General features: G+C 38.8%; 4 protein-coding genes and 1 long non-coding RNA gene across 17 annotated transcripts in view; 3 read left to right on the forward strand and 2 right to left on the reverse strand.

Moving 5' to 3' along the window:
* The window catches only part of LOC124195517, a 67845-nt gene extending 49944 nt beyond the window's left edge, over positions 1–17901 (reverse strand). Inside the window, exons 1-10 of one of the 3 annotated variants that reach the window (XR_006875246.1) lie at positions 17747–17901; positions 17592–17633; positions 16631–16740; positions 16229–16499; positions 15560–16135; positions 15332–15453; positions 14944–15146; positions 14615–14797; positions 14296–14508; positions 12646–13396 (exon numbers count right to left, since the gene is read on the reverse strand). The gene's annotated coding sequence lies outside the window, so the exon portion shown is untranslated. Of the gene's footprint in view, positions 1–12645; positions 13397–14292; positions 14509–14614; positions 14798–14943; positions 15147–15331; positions 15454–15559; positions 16136–16228; positions 16500–16563; positions 16741–17591; positions 17634–17746 lie in introns of those variants that run through there. The other 2 variants (XR_006875249.1, XR_006875248.1) reach the window with 2 other exon arrangements.
* Positions 345–5941, forward strand: LOC124195516. Of its 9 annotated transcripts, none has more exons than XR_006875244.1 (13): positions 345–503; positions 669–842; positions 915–1114; positions 1175–1376; positions 1790–1968; positions 2339–2448; positions 2580–2867; positions 2964–3133; positions 3226–3801; positions 3908–4029; positions 4215–4417; positions 4564–4746; positions 4853–4966. XR_006875244.1 is itself a non-coding variant. In XM_046589956.1 (7 exons), the coding sequence occupies exons 4-7, from the start codon at positions 3988–3990 to the stop codon at positions 5027–5029; spliced, it is 537 nt and encodes a 178-aa protein (XP_046445912.1). In that variant the 5' UTR covers positions 2806–2867; positions 2964–3133; positions 3226–3801; positions 3913–3987; the 3' UTR covers positions 5030–5941. The 9 variants fall into 9 exon arrangements, 1 of the variants encoding a protein (XP_046445912.1); XR_006875238.1 differs by having other exon boundaries at positions 356–503; positions 910–1114; positions 1790–1981; positions 2339–2504; positions 4215–4349; XR_006875239.1 differs by having other exon boundaries at positions 356–503; positions 910–1114; positions 1790–1981; positions 4215–4349.
* Positions 8180–9841, forward strand: LOC124195518. The gene is made up of 5 exons (XR_006875250.1): positions 8180–8326; positions 8385–8524; positions 8769–8918; positions 9154–9241; positions 9335–9841. It is a non-coding gene; the product is annotated as an uncharacterized LOC124195518 (long non-coding RNA).
* Positions 17902–19230: 1329 nt separating the features above from the next.
* On the reverse strand, positions 19231–20750 carry LOC124195537 (exosome complex component RRP42-like). 2 transcript variants are annotated; one of them, XM_046589984.1, is made up of 5 exons: positions 20386–20620; positions 20044–20241; positions 19882–19988; positions 19680–19822; positions 19231–19620 (listed from the first exon to the last, which is right to left on the reverse strand). In XM_046589984.1, exons 1-4 carry the CDS (start codon positions 20422–20424, stop codon positions 19753–19755), a joined length of 414 nt encoding a protein of 137 aa, XP_046445940.1. In that variant the 5' UTR covers positions 20425–20620; the 3' UTR covers positions 19231–19620; positions 19680–19752. The 2 variants fall into 2 exon arrangements, 1 of the variants encoding a protein (XP_046445940.1); XR_006875261.1 differs by adding an exon at positions 20633–20750 and having other exon boundaries at positions 19882–20526.
* Positions 20751–22231: 1481 nt separating this feature from the next.
* Positions 22232–23253, forward strand: LOC124195405 (DNA-directed RNA polymerase II subunit RPB7-like). 2 transcript variants are annotated; one of them, XM_046589794.1, is made up of 6 exons: positions 22232–22334; positions 22405–22514; positions 22579–22738; positions 22806–22865; positions 22925–23059; positions 23127–23253. In XM_046589794.1, exons 1-6 carry the CDS (start codon positions 22323–22325, stop codon positions 23172–23174), a joined length of 525 nt encoding a protein of 174 aa, XP_046445750.1. In that variant the 5' UTR covers positions 22232–22322; the 3' UTR covers positions 23175–23253. The 2 variants fall into 2 exon arrangements, with proteins under 2 accessions (XP_046445750.1, XP_046445751.1); XM_046589795.1 differs by having other exon boundaries at positions 22806–22856.
* The last annotated feature ends 3908 nt before the right edge of the window (positions 23254–27161 follow it).

The raw sequence follows: 27161 nt of genomic DNA on the forward strand, positions 1-27161 counted from the left end.
AAGCAGGCAAAGGCTACCGTCTCTTTGGAGAATAAAACCAACACGCACCTCAACAGCATTGAATTGAATGGATATATTATCATATTAAGCGACTAACCATTATCCCATGAGTTCCATGTGCCACATTTCACAGAAAATTTCAAGGTTATACTGTAATAGTAAAGGCAAATGAACGAGTCCGTTAAACCGTTAACGGTTTATAGTAGAACTTGTACTCAAATTAACCACCTATATCGGATGACTCTGCCTAGATGGCGAAATCGTCGAGCTGTGGGCCATCTGGCGGCAGTCGTCCAATGTTGTTGATTAGGACCTTCGTTACCGAAAAGAAAAAAGAAAAAAATATGGCGACCGAACACGTTGCGACTTGCGAGTGTCGGTGGTGTCGGACTGTCGGTTAAGAGGCGTACACATCAAGAATTCGTGGTAGTGAAACAGCAATGCAAAGCACCGCGTGTGAATTGTCCTTAGAGAGAAGAAAAAAATTTCACACAGTTAGTAAGGTAAGAATTGTAGAATTCCAGAGAAGAGTTAAGTAAAAGTTGAAGTGTGAAAATTAAAGTCTTTCAATAAGGTCGAGTATGTATATACATAGGTGGATTTTGCAGTAAAGTAATAACTGTAAAGAAAAAAATAGAACATGTTTGAAAAATTTCATTTTTTTACAGATATGACAACACAAAGTTGAAGAATTTACTAATTTAGCCCTGACTGCTGGAGTGGAGTGGCGCCAATTTGCTGTTAGCCCCTTTTGTGATGTCATGGTGATGTGTTCAATGTCAAGTAATGCATATTAATAGCTGGACCTGCTGGACCCTGACAAATTATTACTCGCACTTGAGGTAATTTTGCAATTGACTATTATGATGAGTATTAGGTTCATTGAATATTTTTTCATTGATGTCTTAGAACAGGCTGGTAAATTCTGAGCTTCTGAGTGTCAGTCAAAGGCGCTATGTGCAGATTGTTTTGTTGCTGCCAGCCAGTGATAGGTGTTCTTCTTGCTACCTTTACCAGCTGTATGTTTCGTAATCGCCGAAATGTCGGCGATTGTTAGCTGTATCTATTCGGCTCTACGGCTCATCTCGTGCATTATCACTAAAGAGCTTGTTAAGTAATTTTGATGATAAATTTCCCTGTAATAATGCAATAGGTTTTATTAGTTTATGTTTAGTTCAGAGACAGAGATCCCTTTGCACAACTGTTGCAGAAATTGAAAACACAACAAAGTCTGAGCTTCATGGCTGTCATTCATTTAACATGGTTTTGTTGCAGCCAGCTGGTGAAAGGTGTGATCGAGTCAAGTTGAGCTGCTGCATGCAGTTTATTGAGCTGGTGTTATCTGAAGTGTCACTGCAGGAAGACTTCTTGAATTGGTAATTATATTGATATTATTGGTTGTATTGGCAAGTCTTGCGTTTTCTTTGTTTGCTTGTTTTTTTTTTGTATTCAACAGAAAAGTTTAACTTGATGTGATGTAGAAAATTAGGGTTAATATTTCCTCCTTCCAAATAATTGGTTCTGTTCAAAAATAGTCACATTGTTGGTCAGCTTCCACTGAGTTTTTTTTTTCAATTTTCTTCCAATCAAACGAGAACTACTAGAACAAAAATTCCCACTTAGTATTACCAAGTTTTTGTAACATATTGGAGTAGATGTAAAGAATTATTTCCTGGTTTCTTTTTTAATTTCAATTTATTATAAATTTTAAATTTAGTAAATTGGATTTCAGTATTCTTTTTCAAATTTCAAAATGTTTTTGGTTCATTAATGTTCTTTTGCTTTGTAGGATTTCGTGGTTGGTTTGATGTTTATGGTGTTGCTGTTTTGTGTACAGTGGTTTTGCAGCCCCTTTCCAATTGAGAGATGCTCTGAAATGGAGTTTGGTGGAGACTTGCAGTTCAACATAACACTTAAATGTGTCATTTGCCTATGTTGGTGTCCATGCAGTAAATGCAGTATTGAACAGTTGGGTAACATGGTAAATGTTGCCTGATGGCTGTCGGGCTTATTTTATCGGCTGTGTTTAATCGATATGTCGTCCCTCCCCCCCCCCCCCCCCCCCGCTAGATACGACATGAAGCTTTTGCTTTCGCAGAAAATAATGTGAATTTGTTTGCAACGATCTTTTATATATCCGAGCCGAGTCCTTTCCGTCTGCATTCGGTGTGAAGAGCAAAACCCGAATTTCAACACATTTTTCTGCTTAGCAACGAAACAAAGCGAGTGTCAAAACATGGTCTTACTTCAACCGTTTTATGAGAAGCTTTGATTTGTATTTTTTTTATTTAAAAATTTATTTACCTTTTTTTTTATCTTTTTTTTTTTTTTTTTTTAGATTTTCTTCTCTGACCGCAGGTGCAAGGATTACGTGTTTGAAACTTAGATAAGTTTGCAGTAGAATATTTTCAAAAAAAGCCGACTCTCCTTCATCAAACGGTTCGAAATGTAAGATTTATTCATTCACCGAAGAAACGAGTCAAATGACTCAAATGTCAAATGTGGTATTTTTAAAGTGACTAAAGTTTAAGCCATGATCATTTATCATTTGATATTTATTTTGATATTGGTTTTTGTAGACCCATCCCCAGCAACGTCAACCTACAGAAAGAAAAAGGCTAGTTTCTATGGCCTTGAAGTTCGCGGTGATCATTACGCAAAACGTGTCATGCAGTGGTGTAGAGGTTGGGTGAGAACGACACGTGTTGCATTATCAAAAAGGTCCAACAGCCGCAAGGCTTAGGAGGTGAGGGTGAGGAAAAAATCGTATAAAAGGAGAGAGAAAAGGCGATTGAAACCAGTCGAGTGAGCATCTCCGACACGGCAACAACTCCATTCTTCTTCGTAATATCAGTTCGCAATCATGGGTAGATGTCCATTTTTATTTCAAGTCGTAAATCAATTAACTTGTTTTCAGTTGTTGATATGACTAGTTATTAATGTTCAAATCGTGTATTGTATAGTTAATTATGGCGGTGTGTTGCTGCCGGGTGTTGTATCGTTGATGTCGACTACGAGAGAAAATTGTATAAAAGGTAAGAGAAAAGGCGACAGAAGTCAATCAAGTGAGCATCTCCGACCCGTCAACAACTGCATTCTTCGTCGTATTAACAGGTCGCATTCGCAATCACGGGTAAATATTCTGTATTTTTACGTGGAATTTTCTATCAATTTATATTTTTTTTCTATTTGATAATATGCCCGTTATTATTGAATATTGTCTAGTTAACTATGGCGTCGTGCAGCTATTGGTTGTTTCGTCGATTTCTGGGTCGACCACTGGTGTGCTGATGCCCCTGGGTATGGCGGATACCAAACCGCAACGCCTTCGCCTTACTACACTACAGCAAACGCAACGACCAGTTACTACACTGAGGTTGCACAGTTAGGTTTACAGTTACACCACCAAGGGTCCAGGTACACCATAACTTGTGCTACTCCGAGCTACTACACCGAAGACCAGAAGTTTTATTCTTCCCCGGGCTACACTACCAAATCGCATGTGCACACCCCCAAGGCTCGGAAGTACTAAACCCCCAAGGCACCTGAGACTACACTGTAACTACGTATGCTGTCCCAAGTAGTACACCAAGGCTCCAAAGTACTGCAGCACTAAGGCACTGGACTATTACACGACTATACATGCTGCTCAACCTACGACACCGAGGCTCCAGCTTATTACACCACCAAAGGGGTCGAACACAGTAGCGCCCAAGTACGTAGCATCTCCGACACCGAACACGGCAGCCCCGAAGTTTCGAATAATCTTCGTTTCAAACAGTGGAACGACAAAGAGTGAGGGTGAGCTCTTTATTATTGTAATTTTTTGGAACATGTACTAATGACTTGTTTTCTTTCCTTGTCTGTTTTTCCGACGAATTTACTGCAATCCCGTCTAATTGAATAGCAAAGATACCGGCGGCGTAGCATTCGTACGTGTACACCGCTTTAAACTTGACATTGTTGGTCGGAAAGCCGAACTTGACGATGGCCGTACCATCACCTACGACAAGTGCGTTATTGCCACAGGTAAACATTTTATGCCAAACGAAATTCATCTTTAAAAGTCTCAATGATTACTCCTTTATGGAATGTTGAACAACTTTGATAATCTTCCTGCTTGATAGGATCTAAGAGTCTACTTAAACTGCTAGCAATCTATTTCTGTGGTTACGAATAAATACGAATTAAAAAATGGCCTTTTTTTCTTGTAGGTGGTATGTCTTTTCCGATCCCTGAGCGGTGCCCTCAAAGATGCCCACGAGCACGTAACGCTGTTCCGCAACATCGATGGCGGTAACATAGGCCGAGTCCTCCCTAAATATTTGAGCCAATGGACTTCCGAGAAGGTGAAAGCGCAAGGTGTCAATGTGTTGCCCAAAGCCAATGTTGAGGGTGCAATTTTGGAAGACTACAAGTAAACAGTTATTTCAGTACATGTTTTAGCGATGTTAATTAAAATCTAGAATTCATTTCAGCAGATTTAAACTAACCATGTCATCGCTGTTGTTGACTTGTTAAATTAGATTCTTATTATTGGGTATGGACTTTATTTTTTATTAGGCTGGAGATGTTGCGTTCTTTTGTGATATCAAATTGGGTCGTCGTCGGATGGAACATCACCACTTTGCTGTTGTATCAGGGCGATTGGCTGGAGAGAACAATACTGGCAACGAAACATGGATGAACAACTGCAGTGCACTGTCACCAAGTGCATTCTTCGTCGTATTATCAGTACGCAATCGGGTAAATATTCTGTTTCATGGAGTTTGTATAAATTATTTGTTTTTATATGTTAATGTACCATATTGAATATTAATGTTCAAATCAATTACCGCCTATTTGATTGTAGTGTCGTGCTGTTGCCGTTTGTCGTATCGTTGAAGGTTGGGTCGATCACTGGTGTATCCATGTCTCCTGGGTATGGCGGATACCAAAGCACCACGCCGTCGCCTTGCTACACAACGACAACATTCGCATCAACCGGTTACTACACCACCAAGGCTCCAGAGTATTACACCGCAGCTAATGCTGCCCCGAGCTAAATCACCAAAGATCCTGAGTACTACACCGAGGCTCCCAAGTACTACACCACCAAGTCACCGGAGTACTACACGTATGATGCCCCAGCTTATGCACCGAGGCTCCAACTTATTACACCACCAAAGCGGCTGAATACTACACCGAGCCGCCCAAGTACTACACCACCAAGGCTCCAGAGTATTACACCACAACGTATGCTTCCCCGAGGCACTACACTGAAGCCCCGAAGTATTACTCTGCCTCAAGCTACACAACTACAACTGAGGCGGCCAAGTATCACGCAGCCCCGACTTACTACACAGCGGCTGCTCCTTCGTACTACGTTGAACCGGAATACTACACCGAGGCTCCAGTTTACTACACCACAACCTACGCTACACCTAGCTACTACTACATCGAGGCCCCTAAGTTCTACGCTACCAAGGCACCTGAGTATTATACCACTACTTTCGCTGCTCTGACCAGCTACACCGAAGCTCCGAACTATTACTCTATCCCGAGTTACTACACCACTAAGGCACCTGAATATTACGCCACACCCTACGCTTCTCCAACTTACTACAGCGACGTTTTCTGATTTTTATTGTATCTTTCCTATTTCGCATGTTGGAAGTGACTATTGCTCTATTCGCTCTGCATTCCGACATGTTCTGATGTGGGACGAACTTCATTTACAGGGAAAGTTACGAAAGAAACGTATTGTGGTGTTTACTTAAAAGAAAAATGATGTTAACAGCTCTGTTTTTAACTTTATTTGGTGTTACAAAGGGGTTGCAGATAGTGTTTGGTTTCTCATAGAAGTTTATTTGAAGGGTCTGGAGTTGATCAGAGTAAGAAAGTCATTTGCCTATAACATATGTAAAACTTCAAAGTTGTAAAAAATATACAAGTCGTGAACTAAAAATATTTTTATTATAAGTTTTAAGACACAGCGAACAAAATCATTAAAAGGAATTGCTTTTCTGTCCCACCTCCACCCACAATTCCACCACATTTTACAATCACATACATACATACACTTAAGTTAACCCGTTGGCTGCCACGCCATACAACCCGTAGGTTGCTTTCTACTAATCTACGTGCCACGTCTGAAGGATCCATGGCCAACGTGGGACTTGCCATTGCTGACAAGTCCGTGCTGAAAAGGGGGAACTATGGTGCATTGCCTAACAGGCTTGCCTTGCGGCAAATTTTGGGCTTGGCGACTCTCCGACCCCGCGGCATGAAAACCACGAAGCCGAACAGCGCGGCCCGTGCTAAGGAGCTAGGGGAGAACAAAGGCGTGGCAGACAACGGGTTAACTAACACAAACAAACACATATTACCAACAACAAATGATGATCCGCACTGACACTTTGGAGATACCGGCGACGTTATGGTGTCCATCTTCTCGAAATTTCCTCTGCATTACCTGAATAAAGAGAAAACAATTCTTATTTACTGACATGCCAATAAAAGTTACATAATACAGAAAGAAACAATAATCAGGTGTTTTAGCTCAAAGATTTAAATATGCAATTTTTTAAAGTTTAAATCAAGCTTGCAATGTTGAGAACTGTAAACAGAACAAAGCTCACTTGCTAGTCTTAAAAAAAAAATCCGGAAGTATACCGGAAGTAACCACAGCGCCTCAACCATTGAGCTGTCGTCAAATTAAACCACATATTCGTGATCCCCATGAAATTTGGGGTCGATTGGGTGTGATTTAAACGAAATCCAAAATTTTGCCAAAATCGAGAATTTTCCTGAACTATAGTTCAGGAAAATTTTCAAAACCGGAAGTACGAAAACGTAAAAAACAGAACATGAACTTTACCACAAATTTTACGAGGATCACGAATATGTGGTTCTTTTGTGCGTCAGATCAATATTTACTAAACTACTGACAGAAATGAGAAAACCGGAAGTAGAAAAAAAAACACATTTTTAAAAATCTAACAAGTGAGCTTTGTTGGGGGAATAATTATCGTTAGTTATCACTAACTATTTCAACAAAATAGCCTGCCACTAAATGTTTAAAAAGATGTGCAAAGTAACTGAAACTGACTGTTTTGACAGCTGCAAATTTCAAAAAGCCATCTAGAGTTAGAAAAAAGAAACGTCCAAGTAAAACTTTGTTTGCGCGCAAGAAGGGCCTGATTTTTGAATTATTACACAGACACAGAGTTTAACGCAACTAGATTATTAGTAGATAATCTACGAAAGTAAGTCAATTGTCGGGTACCTGGGCATAATCCCGTGGTGAGTAACTGCAGGTGTGTAACAGCAAAGGGTAGCGACCACTGAAGTGTTCCAACTCGTCGGTGAAGTAAAACAAGTTGTAGCAGCAAAAGCAGTGAAGCTAGATGAGCGTACGGCGGTAAGGATGGTCGATAAGGATGGAGCAGAACGTTGCTGGATGTCCCTCTTCCTTCATGGACAAAGGTCAGCATTGGCTCAAGGATCTATTATGTGCTCTGTAAAAAAAATTTATTGCATTAATGAATTGAAAATATAACAGTTAATAAAGCATTTCAATCTTTACCTATACTAACAAGCACACTGAAGTTTTCATGATAAAAAACCGCAAAATGGAAATCACAGCAACCAACAGCCATATACTCCTCAGGTTGAGGTAAATTTCCTGATGCTAAAGAAAGTGTCATTATGAAGTATTCAGTAGCGTGGTGATAGGTTATATTGATGCTTACCTTTATCATATGTGAATGGTGATGAATTTAGTATGGCATTTGACGTGGTGTGGTTGGTGTGGTAGCAGAATGGGGAAATACCTTGTCTCCGCACATTTGTATTCCACTATATGTGAGCTTCACAGATGAGTTTTAGGATTTTTACAACATGATGGGTCTATTGGAGGGAAAGTGACTGAGCGCTGAGTCAACTTTTTGGAATGACTGACAGTATGCATCTAAAATTTGAAGAAATAAGTTGGTACAGTATCAAAATAAGGAAATTAGGTAAAGATAAACCTATATTGATACGAAGTTCAATTTGGTATATGAAATCACAGGAATATAAATATTAATTAGCATCAAATTGTTTCGCCCATTTTGCCTCCTTTCACGATGTAAAAACAACAAGGGCGACACTGGCGACATCTAGTAATGAGTTTTGAATCCTAAGTTGGTTGCAATATTGGGCACTTTGTAAAAACTTTGTAGCAGGCGACAAAATGGCGATACCCTTAAAACACTGATTGGAAACCACATGTTGAAAACGTATCGTTGGATTGGAGGATAATACGGCGTACTTTTCTTTCTTGACATTTTTATTCGTAATAATGGTAATTGCTCTTAGGATTCTTGGATGTGACTGTGTTAATCATTTGTGTGTGAATTTAGGTATTTATCTGGTAACAGCCTATAATTTCTACATGGCAATTTCATCTGATCATGTGGCCTAAGCAGCTGAACATTCTGCAAAATGTCTCTTTTTCCTGTACCAGCTTCATGTTTGTCAGAAACACTTCAGAACAATTCGGGTAAATATAATGTTCAACTTTCTAACTGTGAGACTACAGATTTAGTTCTCTTCAACTAGTTCTTTTCACCCTATTTCAGTTGTGGAGATTTAACCTTTGAAAAGCTTGCCAACTGTACATTCATTTGCAACATTTATTCTGAAGGATTTTGTAGTTAAACTTAACTTCGATCAAAATGTTTTTTTCATTTGAGAAATTGTTGCTTGATAGTAATTGAGTTGTTTTGTTTTGTTTTTTTAAATAGGATTAAAACCCTGGTATCTGGTAACAGCCTATAATTTCTACATGGCAATTTCATCTGATCATGTGGCCTGAGCAGCCGAACATTTTGCCAAAATGTCTCTTTTTCCTGTACCAGCTTCACGTTTGTCAGAAACACTTCAGAACAATTCGGGTAAATATAATGTTCAACTTTCTAACTGTGAGACTACAGATTTAGTTAGTGCCTATCTCTTCAACGGATTTCAGTTGTGGAAATTGAACCTTTGAAAAGCTTGCCAACTGTACATTCCTTTGCAACATTTATTCTGAAGGATTTTGTAGTTCAACTTAACTTCGTCCAAATTTTTTTGTCATTTGAGAATTGTTGCTTGATAGTAATTGAGTTGTTTTTTTGTTTTTTTAAATAGGATTAAAACCCTGGTGGAGTTTGAGCTTCTTTGTTGCTGCCCAACTTACACATGGATTTGACGTAGCCAGCTGAGGGCTTCAATTCTTGTAAATAACATAAAGTGACATTTATTCGTCTTTTAATTGACAGCATTTCCATTGATGCTGAAGATTATTTAATTCCTTTCATTTTGGTTATAGGTTGATCATGTATGTTCGTATAGTTGCTGTCCGATGTGGCACGTTGTTGCAGCCTATGCTGGAGAAAGATCTTTCTACATCAAGTTCAATTGGCCGTTCCTTGGTGGTGATGTTGTGTTACTGAAGTTCTATCATATTTTGTTAAATTGTCATCGTGACTATTGCAGTTTACCGTTTATAAGTTCAGAAGCAACAAAAACAAATATGGGTTGTTTATGTCAACAAATAATAAACATGTTTCCGGGATTGGGAAAGGAAAGTAGAGGATGTTTGAGGGGGGAGGGAGGATATTTCAAGTTTGGATAAAAATTCGGTTAATCTATAACCCTACAAATGTTACCCTACCAATTAATCTCCAAACCCCACAAACATATACCTTCCAATCCTTTCAATCCCGAAAACATAAACCCACAAACCCTTAAATTTATACCCTTAACCCTATAAACCAATGTTAAACCTTAACCTTGTAATATCTGTAATGAATAAAAATAAATATATAGCATGAACTAAGTTTTATTTCTCTTTAAAAACGTTCAAAAAATTCAATAAACAGAGCGTCCGGTTCAAGACGGTTTACTACTGCACGAGTTTAAACGCAACCCGCCACCACCGTTGCGGCAATGAGACAAAAAGCGATGGTTTAGTTTTGCGGAAATCTGCGTCAGTCAAGTTACAAATTTTTCAAACTCAACAATTTCGGTCGAATTTTGCACTAGTCTATTAGTGCAAATCGCGATCCTTATGTGTTTGGTAGTTATGAAGATGGTTGTTTAAAAAACAAACAATGGTGAGTTTTTTTGGCTACACAGAACACCCCATTGTTTGTTTTTTAAACAACCATTTTCTTAACTACCACACACATGATGGAATCGCGATTTGCACTAATAGACTAGATGCAAAATTCTACACGAGTTGTTGAATTAGAAAAATTTGTAACTTGACTGACGGAGATTTGCGCAAATAATAAACCATGGCTTTTTGTTTCATTGGGTAGTGGGTTGCTTTGTTTAACTCGCACATGCTGTTATAGGACATGTCTACGGCCCCCAGAGATATTTATCTGGACCGAGAAGAAGAGAGAAGTACGAGGCAAGTTTTGCTGGGGAGATGTAGTCATACTAGGCTTCCGGGTTAGACTAATGACCCTCCAAAAGTTTTCATCGGATCATGCGCCTTCCAAGTCCCCGTTCGACCAGAGCCCTCCCCTCCTCCTGGTTTCACAGCGGGTGAGTGACCACCGGCGGGCGTTGGTTAGTAGTTAGTTAGGGAAATGGGGCCACAGAAAAGAAGGGAGCCCAGATATGCACTTGTAATTTTATCTACATCTACATAATTTCTTGACGAGTCTTGAATTTCAGCAACTTCAGTTCACGGATGGATCAAGTCTATGGAACGGAACGGCAGCAAACGATTGAACTGAAATGAGAAGGGATATTTTAACTAAAGGTCATACTAATTGAACGAGACTGTACATCAAGCATTACCTCAACGCCTGTAGCAAGAGTCGACGATATCTACAAAACGCAGCCGATAAAATAAGCCTGACAGAACATTGACTATTTTACCCAACTGTTCAACACTGCACAAACTGCATGGGCGCCAACATAAGCAAATGACACATTGAAGTATAATGTTGAACTGCAAGTCTACACAAGCTCCATTTCAGCACATCTCTTAACTGGAAAATGTCTGCAAAACCACTGTGCACCAAACTGACCATGAACACCTACAAAGTAAAATAAACATTAATAAAGTAAAAACATTTTGAAATGTAAAAAAAAGGATGCCAATAATGATTTACTTTAAATTTACACCCAACTAGAGAAAAAGAAATCAAGATGACCAAAGATCATCACATCACAAAGATTTCATTTCAGGTTTTTAAGAATTAAGGGAATTTATGTTCTGTTTGATCAAACAAAATTTCAACTCTTTACAAGAACTTTCAACAAAAGTTCTATTTAGAAGACCAAAATAAGATGTCACTTGTCTTCGACATCAAGAACAAAATGCTTGATTTATCATACAAGTACATTATTACCATTTCAGATTTCCTGTTTTCATCACATAATTTCTGCCTTGCAATATAGTAGAGACCCTCTCGAACAGGCATCTTCATGACAAGGCAGCACCCAGCACCCAGCACCACCTGGAGAAAGGAAACTTCTTTGACATGCTTTTACAAAATGAATGAAAGTAGATTAGAAAATTGACTGTTTGAAAAGCCACAACTATCACGATTCACTTACTTGCTTTAAAATTGTTTCTGTACATGACAAAAGTTGCTGAAAAGTTCCAAAAACATTCTAAAGTTGCTGCAATAAACCTGAAGATTGCCCATGGGCTAGAGGATGTTTTCCATAGTTTTCCTTATGACAGAAAATACAATCTATGACGCAAAATAAAAAATTTAAAACCAAAAGAAGAATAATACTTGTCTGTCAATGCATTATTTGTTGAAAAACATGTTGACACTGGGGTTAGTGATCTACCAAGCTCAATAGAAACTGCCTATAATTGGATGAATATTAACTAAATATGTTAAGAAGTATTTACAAATTTATGACTAGGCTATTATTGTTTTTACCTGTATCAACTGGATGATGCATTCAACAAACGACGACTTTGATGAGTGGAAAACAGGGCGTAACAACTACACTGAGTATCCACTATCCATGAACATGGCGTGTTAAATGGGAAAGAATGGGCCTGTACTCACTTCATCACTTGGCCGAAGGAAGTTTGGTAAAATGGACAAATTTTGTGTTTAACTGGTTATGTCTAATTAGCAACAATAGTTTTGGCAGCAAAAGGATAAGACAAATTAAATAATAGTGGCTGAAAAGCTATCAGGAAAACATTCTGGCGATTCCAATATTTCACGTGGTCACAAGCTCTGCTCACAATCAAATCACAATTCACCAAGTTCAGACGACATCAGACAGACTGACAACATTCAACATTGCCAATTGTAGTATTTCTTTCCAATGCGCTCCACGCGGGAATTTGAAAAGTCTGCTCTAGAAAATACGTAAATCGGAATTTGAAAAAGAATGCCTCTGATTTAGAAAGTAGGAAATATAATTTTGACATATACGTAGGATTCACTGAATTTTTGTTTTTTATATCGTTTCTTCGGCACTGTACATAGATTTTATCGCAAACATTTCCTAAAAATAGACGCAAATGGTTTTGTATTGACATCTGATATCTTATTGATTGGCTGACACCTTCAGCGCTATTAGCGCGTTCCCGGAATTCTTCCTGATAAGATACGGAAAAATGGAAGAATGAAATTTGAAGGACACATGTAACAAGTCAAAATCTCCGATTCATTTATTCAGTAATAAAAACATTTTATTTGAAAAAAAAAAAAAACCTTACGATATAAGGACTGTCTGTCTTGAACGAATCCCGACCAGTGAATAAGGAATAAAATAAAAATTGGTGACCCAGTTATTACAAAATGAGAATCCATGGAAAAATGAAACACACGTAATATAGTAAAATACTTTGTCATCATAGAAAGTCCGGCGCTAAGGGGGGAAAGAAAAAACTAAAAAATCCATACATAGTCGCGATGAATCGGATGATGATGATATTCTCTCTCACCTCAATTTGACTTTCAACTGGATGATTTTAATAGGGGGGAAAAAGAATCATTATAATTATACCAGCAGCACTTGAGCGGGATTTCCGTTGAATTTTCTCAGAGCTCGGAGTAATCGGTGGAAAACAGACCCGGAACAGAGCGCCGCATGAATCACAGAGATGCTAGAGAATCTTTTGACACATATTAGAACACGGAATTATACGAGTAGACACGTTACAGATGATGGGGGAGACTAATTAATTTGATTCTAGAAGAAAGACAAAAGTGGTGAAAACTATACGCGACGAAAGTCTCAATTTAGGGCCTTTTAATCATTCCATTCCAGTTTGCAAACAAAAAGTGTTACTACAATGAGCATCCATCGGTGACGAATGCGGAGGACGATGAGACTTGATTCCGTCGAGGATTAAAAATTTAAAACTGCGCGCCGACTATCCATATTTATTCACCTGTGAATAATAAAAGAGAAAAATAAGAAATCATGAAAAAGCTGAAAAGATTATACCCAAAGATAACACGTCAGTTGTCAAAGTTTACTTAAGTTCCTTTCATAAATTTTAATTCATAAAAGAGAAGATTAAAGTTGGGAAAGGAATTTAAAAAATTGGAACAAGAGGTATGCCTTTTGAATTTGGAGAACAAACAGATTTGTTCGCTGTTAAACTAGACCCCCCTTCTCTCTCTTGGGTGCAGCAGGTCTTCTTCTCACCAGCAGCCCCCCTTTTCTTCGACTAGTTTAGTGATGTTATCAAAAGTCAACAGCATTTTCTGGGCAAAATGTGCGCGCTGAGAGTTATATTCAGAGTCGATTGCGAAATGTAATTGCCATTATCTTGTTGGCCGGGCGAAAAAAAATAAGTGGAAGATGATGACGTCGTCTCTATATACCGAGAAACCCCGAAAAAAGATGCGACACGTGTCTGTTTGCAGTTGTCAAGACATTTGGCCGTCCATTTCGCTGCTGCTGGGCCCATTATAGATTGAGCAAACAACAGCAGGGCAGACACACAGACACATTTAGTGATGCGTATACCCAAAATTTTGGTCAGCAGAGAGCACATACAGTCGATGACCTTTCAACCGTTTTCCCAAGCCAATCGACAGACCATTCTCGAAATAGGCGAAGAGCGATAAGGTTTCCCCCCAACCAACATCCCGCCCTTGTTCGTCTTGGCTATACTGCTGGGCAACCACTAGTAACTGTCCCAAAACTCTTGGTCGATTTCTGTTGAAAGGAGAAAGAATGATAAATATAGATATAGCCAGAGTCCCTAATCGACCTTGTCCTACGTAGCTACAGGCTCAAATAGTAATAACAGCTAATCGTTTTTCTCGAGAATGGACACACCAAAACGGGTGCCGAGCTGGATAGCTCGTGGCAGCATTAGCTGCGGTGTAATACTCTGGAGCCTTGGTGGTGTAGTAACCGGTTGATGCGAATGTTGTCGTTGTGTAGCAAGGCGACGGCGTGGTGCTTTGGTATCCGCCATACCCAGGAGACATGGATACACCAGTGATCGACCCAACCTTCAACGATACGACAAACGGCAACAGCACGACACTACAATCAAATAGGCGGTAATTGATTTGAACATTAATATTCAATATGGTACATTAACATATAAAAACAAATAATTTATACAAACTCCATGAAACAGAATATTTACCCGATTGCGTACTGATAATACGACGAAGAATGCACTTGGTGACAGTGCACTGCAGTTGTTCATCCATGTTTCGTTGCCAGTATTGTTCTCTCCAGCCAATCGCCCTGATACAACAGCAAAGTGGTGATGTTCCATCGGACGACGACCCAATTTGATATCACAAAAGAAGGCAGCATCTCCGGCCTAATAAAAAATAAAGTCCATACCCAATAATAAGAATCTAATTTAACAAGTCAACAACAGCGATGACATGGTTAGTTTAAATCTGCTGAAATGAATTCTAGATTTTAATTAACATCGCTAAAACATGTACTGAAATAACTGTTTACTTGTAGTCTTCCAAAATTGCACCCTCAACATTGGCTTTGGGCAACACATTGACACCTTGCGCTTTCACCTTCTCGGAAGTCCATTGGCTCAAATATTTAGGGAGGACTCGGCCTATGTTACCGCCATCGATGTTGCGGAACAGCGTTACGTGCTCGTGGGCATCTTTGAGGGCACCGCTCAGGGATCGGAAAAGACATACCACCTACAAGAAAAAAAGGCCATTTTTTAATTCGTATTTATTCGTAACCACAGAAATAGATTGCTAGCAGTTTAAGTAGACTCTTAGATCCTATCAAGCAGGAAGATTATCAAAGTTGTTCAACATTCCATAAAGGAGTAATCATTGAGACTTTTAAAGATGAATTTCGTTTGGCATAAAATGTTTACCTGTGGCAATAACGCACTTGTCGTAGGTGATGGTACGGCCATCGTCAAGTTCGGCTTTCCGACCAACAATGTCAAGTTTAAAGCGGTGTACACGTACGAATGCTACGCCGCCGGTATCTTTGCTATTCAATTAGACGGGATTGCAGTAAATTCGTCGGAAAAACAGACAAGGAAAGAAAACAAGTCATTAGTACATGTTCCAAAAAATTACAATAATAAAGAGCTCACCCTCACTCTTTGTCGTTCCACTGTTTGAAACGAAGATTATTCGAAACTTCGGGGCTGCCGTGTTCGGTGTCGGAGATGCTACGTACTTGGGCGCTACTGTGTTCGACCCCTTTGGTGGTGTAATAAGCTGGAGCCTCGGTGTCGTAGGTTGAGCAGCATGTATAGTCGTGTAATAGTCCAGTGCCTTAGTGCTGCAGTACTTTGGAGCCTTGGTGTACTACTTGGGACAGCATACGTAGTTACAGTGTAGTCTCAGGTGCCTTGGGGGTTTAGTACTTCCGAGCCTTGGGGGTGTGCACATGCGATTTGGTAGTGTAGCCCGGGGAATAATAAAACTTCTGGTCTTCGGTGTAGTAGCTCGGAGCAGCACAAGTTGTGGTGTACCTGGACCCTTGGTGGTGTAACTGTAAACCTAACTGTGCAACCTCAGTGTAGTAACTGGTCGTTGCGTTTGCTGTAGTGTAGTAAGGCGAAGGCGTTGCGGTTTGGTATCCGCCATACCCAGGGGCATCAGCACACCAGTGGTCGACCCAGAAATCGACGAAACAACCAATAGCTGCACGACGCCATAGTTAACTAGACAATATTCAATAATAACGGGCATATTATCAAATAGAAAAAAAAATATAAATTGATAGAAAATTCCACGTAAAAATACAGAATATTTACACGTGATTGCGAATGCGACCTTGTTGCCGTGTCGGAGATGCTCACTCGACTGGTTTCAATCGCCTTTTCTCTCTCCTTTTATACGATTTTTTTCTCACCCTCACCTCCTAAGCCTTGCGGCTGTTGGACCTTTTTGATAATGCAACACGTGTCGTTCTCACCCAACCTCTACACCACTGCATGACACGTTTTGCGTAATGATCACCGCGAACTTCAAGGCCATAGAAACTAGCCTTTTTCTTTCTGTAGGTTGATGTTGCTGGGGATGGGTCTACAAAAACCAATATCAAAATAAATATCAAATGATAAATGATCATGGCTTAAACTTTAGTCACTTTAAAAATACCACATTTGACATTCGAGTCATTTGACTCGTTTCTTCGGTGAATGAATAAATCTTACATTTCGAACCGTTTGATGAAGGAGAGTCGGCTTTTTTTGAAAATATTCTACTGCAAACTTATCTAAGTTTCAAACACGTAATCCTTGCACCTGCGGTCAGAGAAGAAAATCTAAAAAAAAAAAAAAAAAAAAGATAAAAAAAAAGGTAAATTTTAAATAAAAAAAATACAAATCAAAGCTTCTCATAAAACGGTTGAAGTAAGACCATGTTTTGACACTCGCTTTGTTTCGTTGCTAAGCAGAAAAATGTGTTGAAATTCGGGTTTTGCTCTTCACACCGAATGCAGACGGAAAGGACTCGGCTCGGATATATAAAAGATCGTTGCAAACAAATTCACATTATTTTCTGCGAAAGCAAAAGCTTCATGTCGTATCTAGCGGGGGGGAGGGGAGGATAACTATTTTTTGTTTCATTGTAATCATTCCTCTTTTTTTTTTTTCTTTTTGAATGTTAATACATGGTGGAATTGTGGGTGGAGCCCGTGGAAGTGGAACAAATAAAACAGAATTCTACTAAATATCTTTACTGATTTACTGATGAATTGTACTTAATTTTCTTTATGTTATTAAAGCTTAAGTATGTTTCCTACCTCTTTCTAATCCTGTGTCTTTAAGAAATGACTTAGTATGTAAAAAGGCCTTACACACTATCAGATGTTAATAAGAGACAATAAGGCTTCCATGGCTAATCAATTTAAAAGAAATTTATGCAAAAGATAAGTTTGAGTTTGGCAATCCACACACGTTTGACTACTTCTTTCTAACCCTTCCAACACAAAAATTGCCTTGATGTAAATGTCATGCGATGTCCTATCAAAATACAGTGTGCTTTATTTGCTGTGTACCAAAAAAATTCGCTCTGCCCTATCTACTTTACACACTTACACTATAGACATAACAAATATTCAGGAACTTTGGCGTGTGAAAAGAGATATGAAAAGATGAAAGCAACACCTGTTACCTCTTCTGGCTTCACCACTGGTACCCCCATCATTCCAGCTACCTAAAAAGAATAAAATAAACGATTACTATTAGCAGCTTCATAATTATTTCAAGAGTTTCATTTCTGATTTTCAATTGTTACTACACTCTTCGCTGAAATTCAACAAATCTTACTAAACTAACTGTGGAGAATTGTTCTTCTCCCCGACCACAATCCACGCTTCACGGTGCTTTACAGTTTACACTGCTTTTTTGGTATGACATCAATTGTTGACGTATTCCAGTAAACGCCTCTTTTCCGACAGCCGACAATGCAGCCACAGGAGACAATACCGGCATACCGCACATCGTGGTCGCCATGTTTTTTTCAACGGTAAAGAAATCGAAAGAAGCAACAATTTCCCATGACTGTCGCGAGATGGAGTACAAGGGCATTTGAGTAAAAGTAAACCCTTAACGGTTTAACGGACACGCTAGTCACGTCACGTCTGTAGCCTAATGGCATAACCTTCAATAACGTAAAAACAGATCCTCATGCCGATCCCTTGCTTCGCGCGCGAGTTTCCCGATAGGGTGTTTTTTTCACGGGGTTTAGGTTTTTTGGGGGGAATTTGTCAATATTTCCACCAATCATCAATTTCTCATTTTTCCACCAATCAACAATTTCTCATGAATCATTTTAATGGCATTAAAATAGATCATGAATGTGGAGAGAACCCTTATGATGCAGTGTCATTTGCTGTGAAATCGGCCCTTTATGCAACATAAATTCCATCTATTAAAATATCAACCATGGATGGATATCAACATGAACTGGAGGTATTCAATAACACTCATACTCAGGCTCATCGTTGTCGAAAAGCACTTGGAGGAGGAATGCGGCAGGCGGGTATTTTGGCCGCAGCCGGAATTTTGTCACTTTCAAAGGGACCTACCAGGGTAGCTCAAGATCATATTTTCACCAAACAATTGGTCAATTGGCTGTTACTGCGCAAGAGGTTGGAAAAAGCGTTGTGGAAGTTGATCGATATACCGTAGAGACGAATATGGTTATGCTAAAAGTCGAGCCCATATCAGGTGCTACCCCTAATTCAATTGTGAAAAGATTTGCTGAATCTACTGAAAAGGAAGTTCACGGGATCGGTCAAGATATTCGTTGGCTTGCTTACCCGATGACTGAAACGAACATCATAATTGTTGTTCACTGCAGTAACCCACCTGAAGACATCAATCTTGCTCAAGACAAATAAGGGTATGTTTTTGATGAAATCAATCAAAGTAACGCTGTATAAGTAAACTGGAAGCTTCATAAGTGCTTTATTCCATGTAACGATCATTACAAACGTAGTATTAAGTGTAGATTGGGGAATTAGTGGAAGAGCTGTTCTTTTGTTTGTATCAGCCGTTACTCGTCTTCTATTCATGTGTAAAAAATGAATACATTGTTATTTACCATTTCGTAGTTGTCGTTATGAAATCATGCGTTTTATAGCGCCTTTTTTAAAACTACCTTAAGTCATGTCGCATATCTAATTAGGTTTTTTTCCCCCAAGAAGCCAAGCACTTCCACTAGTGGTTAGATATTATACATAAATACAAAGCTCGAGCTTCGAATTCAAGCAAAACGTAACACGGCGTACAAATGTAGGGAAATTTGATTAACTGCTTGGACGTGTTTATTTAATCTTTGCTAGTAAAAAAAAAGAGAGGCCAACACCCAAGCAATAAAAGTAAGCCAGCAGTTACACACGCACGTTACGATATTGATTGGTTTCAAACCTTCTCCTTCTCCGAAAAATGCTTCATCGTCGCTCTCAAACGTGTTATCGGGCACCTTGTAAAGGCGGATGACGGGCTTGTTAGGATCCTTCACCAACAAATATTTGCCATCCTCTTCCTTCATACACAAATCATTAATCCAACGGAGAATGCCCCAAGCATTGTCGATATTAAGGTTGATTTGCGATGCGAAATCTGACAGGTGGAACTGCTGTGTTCCAAGGATTACACGACGCGATGTATCTCGTAAGTGCATACGTGAAACATATCTGAAGCAAACAATATTAGTTACAATAATGTTCGAACGACAACAGGAGCCTTCACATACCCGAATTTAATCCAATCAGAGTTGGCGAGCAGAGCTTGCACAGTCCATTTTGCTAGCTTGCATGCATTATTCTTCAGCTCGTTGGCCTGAACAGCACCTCGCTGAGTGTCCAGTTTCTGGCGCCATTCGACTTCACCAGACAACTTGAAGTACAAAATTATTTTAAAGACACAGTTTCATTACGAACAGTAAATATGCATACCCTTGAGTCCCATTCATTAAGAGCTTTGATGTTGATAAATTGGTTATCACCAGCCGATCCAACGGTGACAGCGTCATGTTCGCAACGTGCCACCAGGACACCACCTCCTGAAAACTTAGTATTAGACTATTTATTTCAAATTCAAAGTTTTAACCTACAAATCTTCATCAAAGTCAGTACACAAGGAATGTTCTCTGTGTTTAGTCTCTTGGTATCATAAGGATCATCTGAGAGCTCCAGTTCATGTTGATATCCGTCCATGGTTGCTTTTTTAATAGATGGAATTTGTGTTGCATAAAGGGCCGATTTCTCAGCCAATGACACTGCATCATAAGGGTTCCCTCCACATTGATTCATGATCTTTTTTAATACCATTAAAATGTTTCATGAGAAATTGTTGATTGGTGGAAATATCACATCAGCTATATCAATATGTCAACATACATGACCCAACATTGCTGTCGTGTCAATAAAGAAAGTTGACATAAATTAATTAAGTACCACCTGAAGCATAGGATCTTTGTAGGAATTTGCAAATTTCATTTTCCAGATGTTGATGAGTTTGCAAGTCTCAGCCTTGCCGATCCACTGGCATTGGAAACTAATGTAGTTTCAAGAATTATAGGGTGATAATCCAGCATTGTTCTACCATCACATCGTAAATCATCCATTGATATATCCAAAGTTGAATTTCGTTAAGTAAGGACAATTTTATTTCAATAAGAGACCAACAGAATTTAATTATTTATACCTGGACTCCATGATGAATGAATGCTTTACGGTATATAAAAAACCGTACGGCTATTGTACCAGCTTTACGTAGTAGGGAAAATAATTTACAATCAAAGGATTATACTAACTACATTATTTAAAATTTGACTACATTTTGCTTTAAACTTGCCTTGATTCAGTTGATTTGATTGATTAGCAGCCAGCCTTGTTTTGTTTTTGTTTTGTTTTTGAATCCAATCCAAGGCCGCGTTGAAGTTCGTCGGCCTTGAATTATGGATTGGCGTCAGAATCACCTGTCGGGAGAAAAACTAACTAAAAATAAGCGATTATTTTTTACATTTAAATCACAACGACCCCATTATCTCAATCAAAGCGGGATCACGACGTTGCAATGTAAAAGCATCCCCTCTACAAGACGGTCGCAATTTGAATACCGTGACGAAAACCCCCGCAAATCGCATAAAAGAACAATGGAACCCCCCAAACGAAAATCGTTTCCCTATCTCTCCGAGAGGAACAGCGCCACCTCCCAGAGAGAAATCGAGTAAAAAACCCCGAAAACAGCTATCGAGCCGTAGAAGAAAGAGACGTCGTCGCACAGTCGGAGTAGGAGGTGGGTAGAGTGGGGTCGGGTGGGGTGGGGTGGTGGGTGGGAGGAGACAGGGTCGTTTGCCGATAAATCCCTATCGGGAAAATTACCCCACCTTAAGTCGTCAAGTTAATGACGATTCAATTAAAATTCCTATCATTTTCAGTTTATGGCACTGAACTTGGGCTATACTACCCTACCTATGAACCCACTTACAAATGAATCAAACCTTTACATGTTTATTTTTCATTTCATCCACTATCAGTACGAACTCATTAAAAAAAGCTATGAAATGTTTTCTATTTATATTAAATTATAAATGTATCGGTAACAGCTGCATCTTCGGCTGAAGAATAAAACAATTGTAAAAGGGACTTAAACGCAAACATTAAAAAATAATGCGCTAACGTCAGGATGTCTAGTGCGACCACACGTGCCTGTAAAAAAAATTATGTCAGATACTCAGGTGTACAGCAAAGATCTTAAACAAACTATACTGGAAAAATAGGAATAAATAAGGTAAATAAGGATTCCACTATCGCGAATTTTCGAGCATTTCAGTATTTAAAAAAAAAACTTTGTGATTAATTTTTGCCTCTTTTTGTTGTTATATAAGAACCGTACCGTTGAGCTTGCTACCTGAGTGCCACTACGAAAACTCGAAAAGTTAGTTCAACTAAGTCTAAATGGAGAAAGATTTCTCCGCAAATCGGCCAAATAAACCATTGATGAACTCACTATCACGGTCAAAGAGGCAATTGAGCACACTAGTTGTGCTTCAGCCTTCGCTTATCATTATCAATACATCAACGTATTAATCAGCCCTGTCGCACAAAGGAAACCTCAAGAACACGATTGGCTTACATGTTCCAAATTGTAAAAGCAAGTTAAACCAAGAAGTTACACAATCAGTAATTGCCTATGGGATAAAAGGGCGAGTTAATAAATCGAAGGTACCGCAGAGAAAAAAGTCGACTTGTCGACTAGCGCGTACCGTAGCGGTGGTTGGAGGGACTGTTTTTTCTTGATGACTCGGCAAAAATGACGTAAGAGTTGTTCAACGTTCAACCACGTTCTGACTTCTGAACGAAATTTTGATACACCATCAGAACCGATCAGAATGTTCTATCATGTAAAATACTTCAGAATATTTTCTTCTTCTCTCCACCATACAATTAATTTTGAATTGTTGATTTTCGCAGATTGCTTTAGAACACGAAATTCTTTTGCATCCTTTTTATTTCGGACCACAATTGATGGCAACTGTGAGACAAAAACTTTCTACAGAAGTTGAAGGCACTTGCGTTGGAAAGTAATGCTTTTTTCGATAAAATATGAAACTAGGCATTGTGAACTATATTTTTTCAATAAACTAGCTATGGATTTGTCATAGCAGTGACAACTATTGACAATATTGGTGCTGGTTTCATTCTGCCTGGGAGAGGTTTTGTCGGATACCCTGTGAAATACAAGGCAATTGTCTTTCGACCATTCAAAGGGCAAGTTTTTGATGCAGTGGTAACCCAAGTGAATAAGGCAAGAAATCTTATTTTAATTTGCTGTTAACTTTTATGAAGCAATTGGTCTTTTTTTGTGTTTGCAGGTCGGTCTGGTTACAGAAATTGGACCTCTTTCATGTTTCATATCCAGACACGTATGCTGTGTACTTTCAGATAAGAGTTAAATTTCTCTCCAACTAACTAACTATTCATTTCACTTTAGAACATTCCATCAGACATGATTTTTTATGCTAATTCAAACCCACCTTGCTACAAAAATCAGGATGTAGATGTCATTCAACAGGACGACGAAATCCGCATAAAAATAATCGGTTTGAGAGTGGATACCAACAATATTGTAAGATAGATATTGATAGAAACAAATAAGTGTACTAAACATCTACTGATCTACATGTACTTTTTAGTTTGCTATTGGAACACTGAATTATGACTACTTGGGTTTGGTCAGCTGAATGATTTTGCTCATCCGTGTTTGTATTGCCACTTATTCGAAGGTTAACGTACGGAGTTGAAATTAAACGAGAAAAGGAATGTAACATTTACCATTTTTATAGTGGAAAGAAAATCTTCAATCATTCTTTCGGAGCTCGGACGTCGAAATAGTAGGACATGCGGCTATGAAAAGTATACAAAAATAAACATCATTTAAGACCGTGATTCTAAACTGAATAACGGCGACAATAAATTTGTGAATGTAATGAGAATTATAGGGACGGAGCTACTATTCAACACAAAGTTAATTCGAAAGCTTACGGAACTTACGGTGTGAAAACGTTCCCTATCTAGACAAAACTGTTTGAAAAATTAGCATACGCTTTTTCGACGACGACGAATGACGATAATTATTTGGGAAAATCTTCCGTATCAATTAGTAACCAGTAGTAGTTCGTCACATTTGATTTCTGGATGGAAGGTATCATCCCGCAGGCTCCAAAATTGCTAGCTAAAATGAAGCCACGGCTAGTTGCGAGCCAAATTCCAATTGGATAGCTAGATCTACTTTTCACTCTCAAGTATTTGTTACTTGTTAGTGAGTAGCGAACGAAATGTCTTTTCAGCGTTGTTTTTCTTCTGGGAAGTCTAACGTTGGTTAAAAGTGTCTTCTGCGAACGAAGTTGTATGATCGTCGCCAGATGTCGTTCTTATACACTTCAACCGAGAAATTCAAAAAATGAAATTATTCCTCAGGTACCTAGTCAATCGCTTTCTCATTTCATTTTCCACGTTTTCTTTTCTGCGTGAGCCACTTCTCCAAAACACGATACAGGATTTCCATTCTCCAATCCCTCACGCATCACTTTTAAATGCGCCTTATTCAACAACTCTCTTACTCTCGCCTGATATCCTTTTTGAGTGGCGATAATCCTTCTCGGAAACCTTAACGTTTTTATTTTTCTGTTATCATCCCGTTGGAGTTCCCTGGAGTTTTCGTGACAAGTGTCGCAATTGTCGACATTGTAACAGCGGCACTAGCGCCGTAGCGCGTTTGAAAATCCACTGATGCGAGTTAAGATCTGAAATTAGCGGGTCTGAGAACTCTCTGTCCTATTCCCACTAGATACTGTAGTGTGTACTTCAAAGTGCTTGGAAATTCACGTCAGGATATATATATTACTGTATCAAGACGATATCCAGTACGTTTTCTTTTTACGATTGGCTTATATAGTTGAAGTCTTACGTTGCAATTCCCAGGGTCCTCAGATCACGACAAGCTATTTCTGGCATTGGCTTTATACTAGGAGATGAAATCTTGTTATTTATACGTTAAACCATTGAAACCGGGATCTGATCACCTGTAACAAATGTCAGTCCACGTCAAGCAATGCATATTCTAATTATAAACGTGAATAAAGAGCTGAATTGATATTTTCAAGCAATGACAGCTTAGTTAGTGTAATTATCTCTAATAGAGTGTTTTGAATTTGGCCAAAAATATTAATGAAACATGAAACTAGCCTTTCGCGTTCTGTTCTGTTAGCGAGACATTAATTGAATCACCTCCTCCTCCAAATTACGGTTACGTATTACACGATTGCATGTCGAGATATTCAAACGCTCGTTTCTGTATACACAGTCATATTTCCTTAATGGAAACGAGAGTAATTGTTGAGCTGTCTCATAAGAAATGTTGAAAACTGGCTTCAAATCATTGGCCATCATCCTGTTTCTGTTAACAAAACTTTTTGTGCTCTCTTGAATAATATTCTTCTGGCGATGATACGGGCTATGACTTTGACCATCTGCCATTCGCCGTTCAGTTATTTAGGTTATGCAGATTTCTTTTTCCAACTTAATAAATTTGAATAATATTATCAAGTGAAATAAAGTAGCCAAAAGATATACAATTGTACAGTCGACTCCCTGCCGATTCCGATGGATGCTGGGGCTACACAGAAAAAACACGCCCTATAATATACAGCAGCTGCAATATAACTCACGTTCATCAAATATTTAGAACCTGCAAGTCGGTAGAATATTTGAAACGACAACGGGAAGTGGGCCAGATCTCTGTTAGTTATTAACAAGGAAAAATTGTGGGAGTGAAATGAATCTACTGGGTCACACGGTGAGATTAGTTGGATGTAAAACACACACACGACGGCAGTTCCCGTGGCTGGTAGAAAATTTCCATTCCACAATGACGTTTTGTTTTATTACTGAAATGCTACGATTCAGAGGGAAAAGAAGGCGTGGTGCACCTTCACGATATTCTCTTAGTGGTTGCGACCGTTCTGTACCGTTACGTGGTACCATAGAGTGAAAATGTGAACGAGGAGATGAGATCAAAAAGTCAAGTGCTTCTTTACTTGGCCTAGGCAGACAGACGCTGTTGGATGTCAAAGTCAAGTTATAATAATTACCTCATATTTCCCGAGGTAAAGAAACAAAAGACACGCAAAGAGATTTCAGACCTGACTCGCGCTACGTGTGAGGTGGAAAAAGCCGGAAGGAACACGTGTATGTGAGGTGGCATAACGGAGCAAATAATTGAATAATTACTAGGTACGACGTTGGGAAATTCAATTGTTTTTGGCCATTAAATTCATTTTCTTTATACTTCATATGAAACTTTTACTCCATGAATTTCGTTTTTGTTTCTTGAGCTATACACGAGATCGCGACCCTACCGAACATTAAAAATAATAAGTCTTGTAACATCTATAACGGTGGGAGCGCAATAATAACCTTTTATTAGATTGTGCTGTTAATATAAAAGGTGGAAAGTTAATAATACAAAACAGCCTGGAAGACAATAATACTGGAAACCGGACGTCGAGCAGCCCACCTGTGATGCATGTACCGTATAGCACTGCAAGCCGGATTTGCCAAAAGATTTTTCTCTCTCATCCGTCAAATATACTGCACATCCGAATAATCCTTCATCGATGCCAAGTAAAAATTTGTTTTCTTGACCGTGATAAAACTACATTGTTCCCGAACCGATCCCTCTCTGCGGAGAATGGCCAACGGCTTTAGCGCACAAGAAATCCGAGTGGTTACATCAAAATCTCTTCATCACATGAAAATAAAAATCTGAGATGGCCCATCTCAAAATTTGTATTTTATGGCCAAACAATAAATTATTCTGCTAGGGCGGTTAAAAGTGCTTTTCCGATCCCACAAATCTACATTTTCTTTTTTTTTTTACTTTGTATTTTATTTTTTAAAACCATGGCTGTGATTTTTCAAGAAATGACTTACGGTTATTTATGTCTTTCTGTTGGGCTAATTCCTGCACAATAAAAGCTCGACAACAACAGGTGTTCGATGAGCCGTGAAAGTGTTGATATCTCGCCCCCAAGTCTTTTTTGGTCGCTCTTTCTATTATGTATATATAACACTTTCGTCACAAAAATGAGTCTCTTCCTCGGAATTCTTTTGTGCGCCAGCTGCTGTTTCGCTCTCTCTATTATTTTGCGCATTGAATAATGCTATCCAAAACTGTGGTTATACCGTTTTCCGCCAAGGTATCTCCGTTTCTATGCCTCTTCAGTTTTTTTTTTTTTAAGTTTTATTTTTTGAAAGTGAGTCACGTTTCGTTGAGCCACAAGAGCCTCAGCACTCGAGAAAGTACCGCTGGCTGTATATGTCGTTTCTTTTTACGACGCTGACTGTTTTTAATATTTATGGCTATAAGGGCTTTTTATATTTATTACATTAAAAACTAAGCTAACATTACCGAATATAGTGGAACGCTCCGGTGACCTAGTATAGTCCCTGAAATAGCTTCATTGTAAGAATAGACGGGGGGGAAAAAATAACGCAGATATTATGATATGTGACTTGAATTGGTTGTTGTTGTGATGTATTCTTATACCATCATCATTTCTCAGACGATGGCGAACCAATATCGATTCCGTTACCTTATATACTGAGATTGTTATATGTTCTTTTTTTTGACGGGGCGTTATTCCAAAGTCTTTAAATGTTTAACGGTT

This window comes from Daphnia pulex, chromosome 6, assembly GCF_021134715.1.
Source record: "Daphnia pulex isolate KAP4 chromosome 6, ASM2113471v1".
Classification (NCBI taxonomy): Eukaryota; Metazoa; Arthropoda; class Branchiopoda; order Diplostraca; family Daphniidae; genus Daphnia; species Daphnia pulex.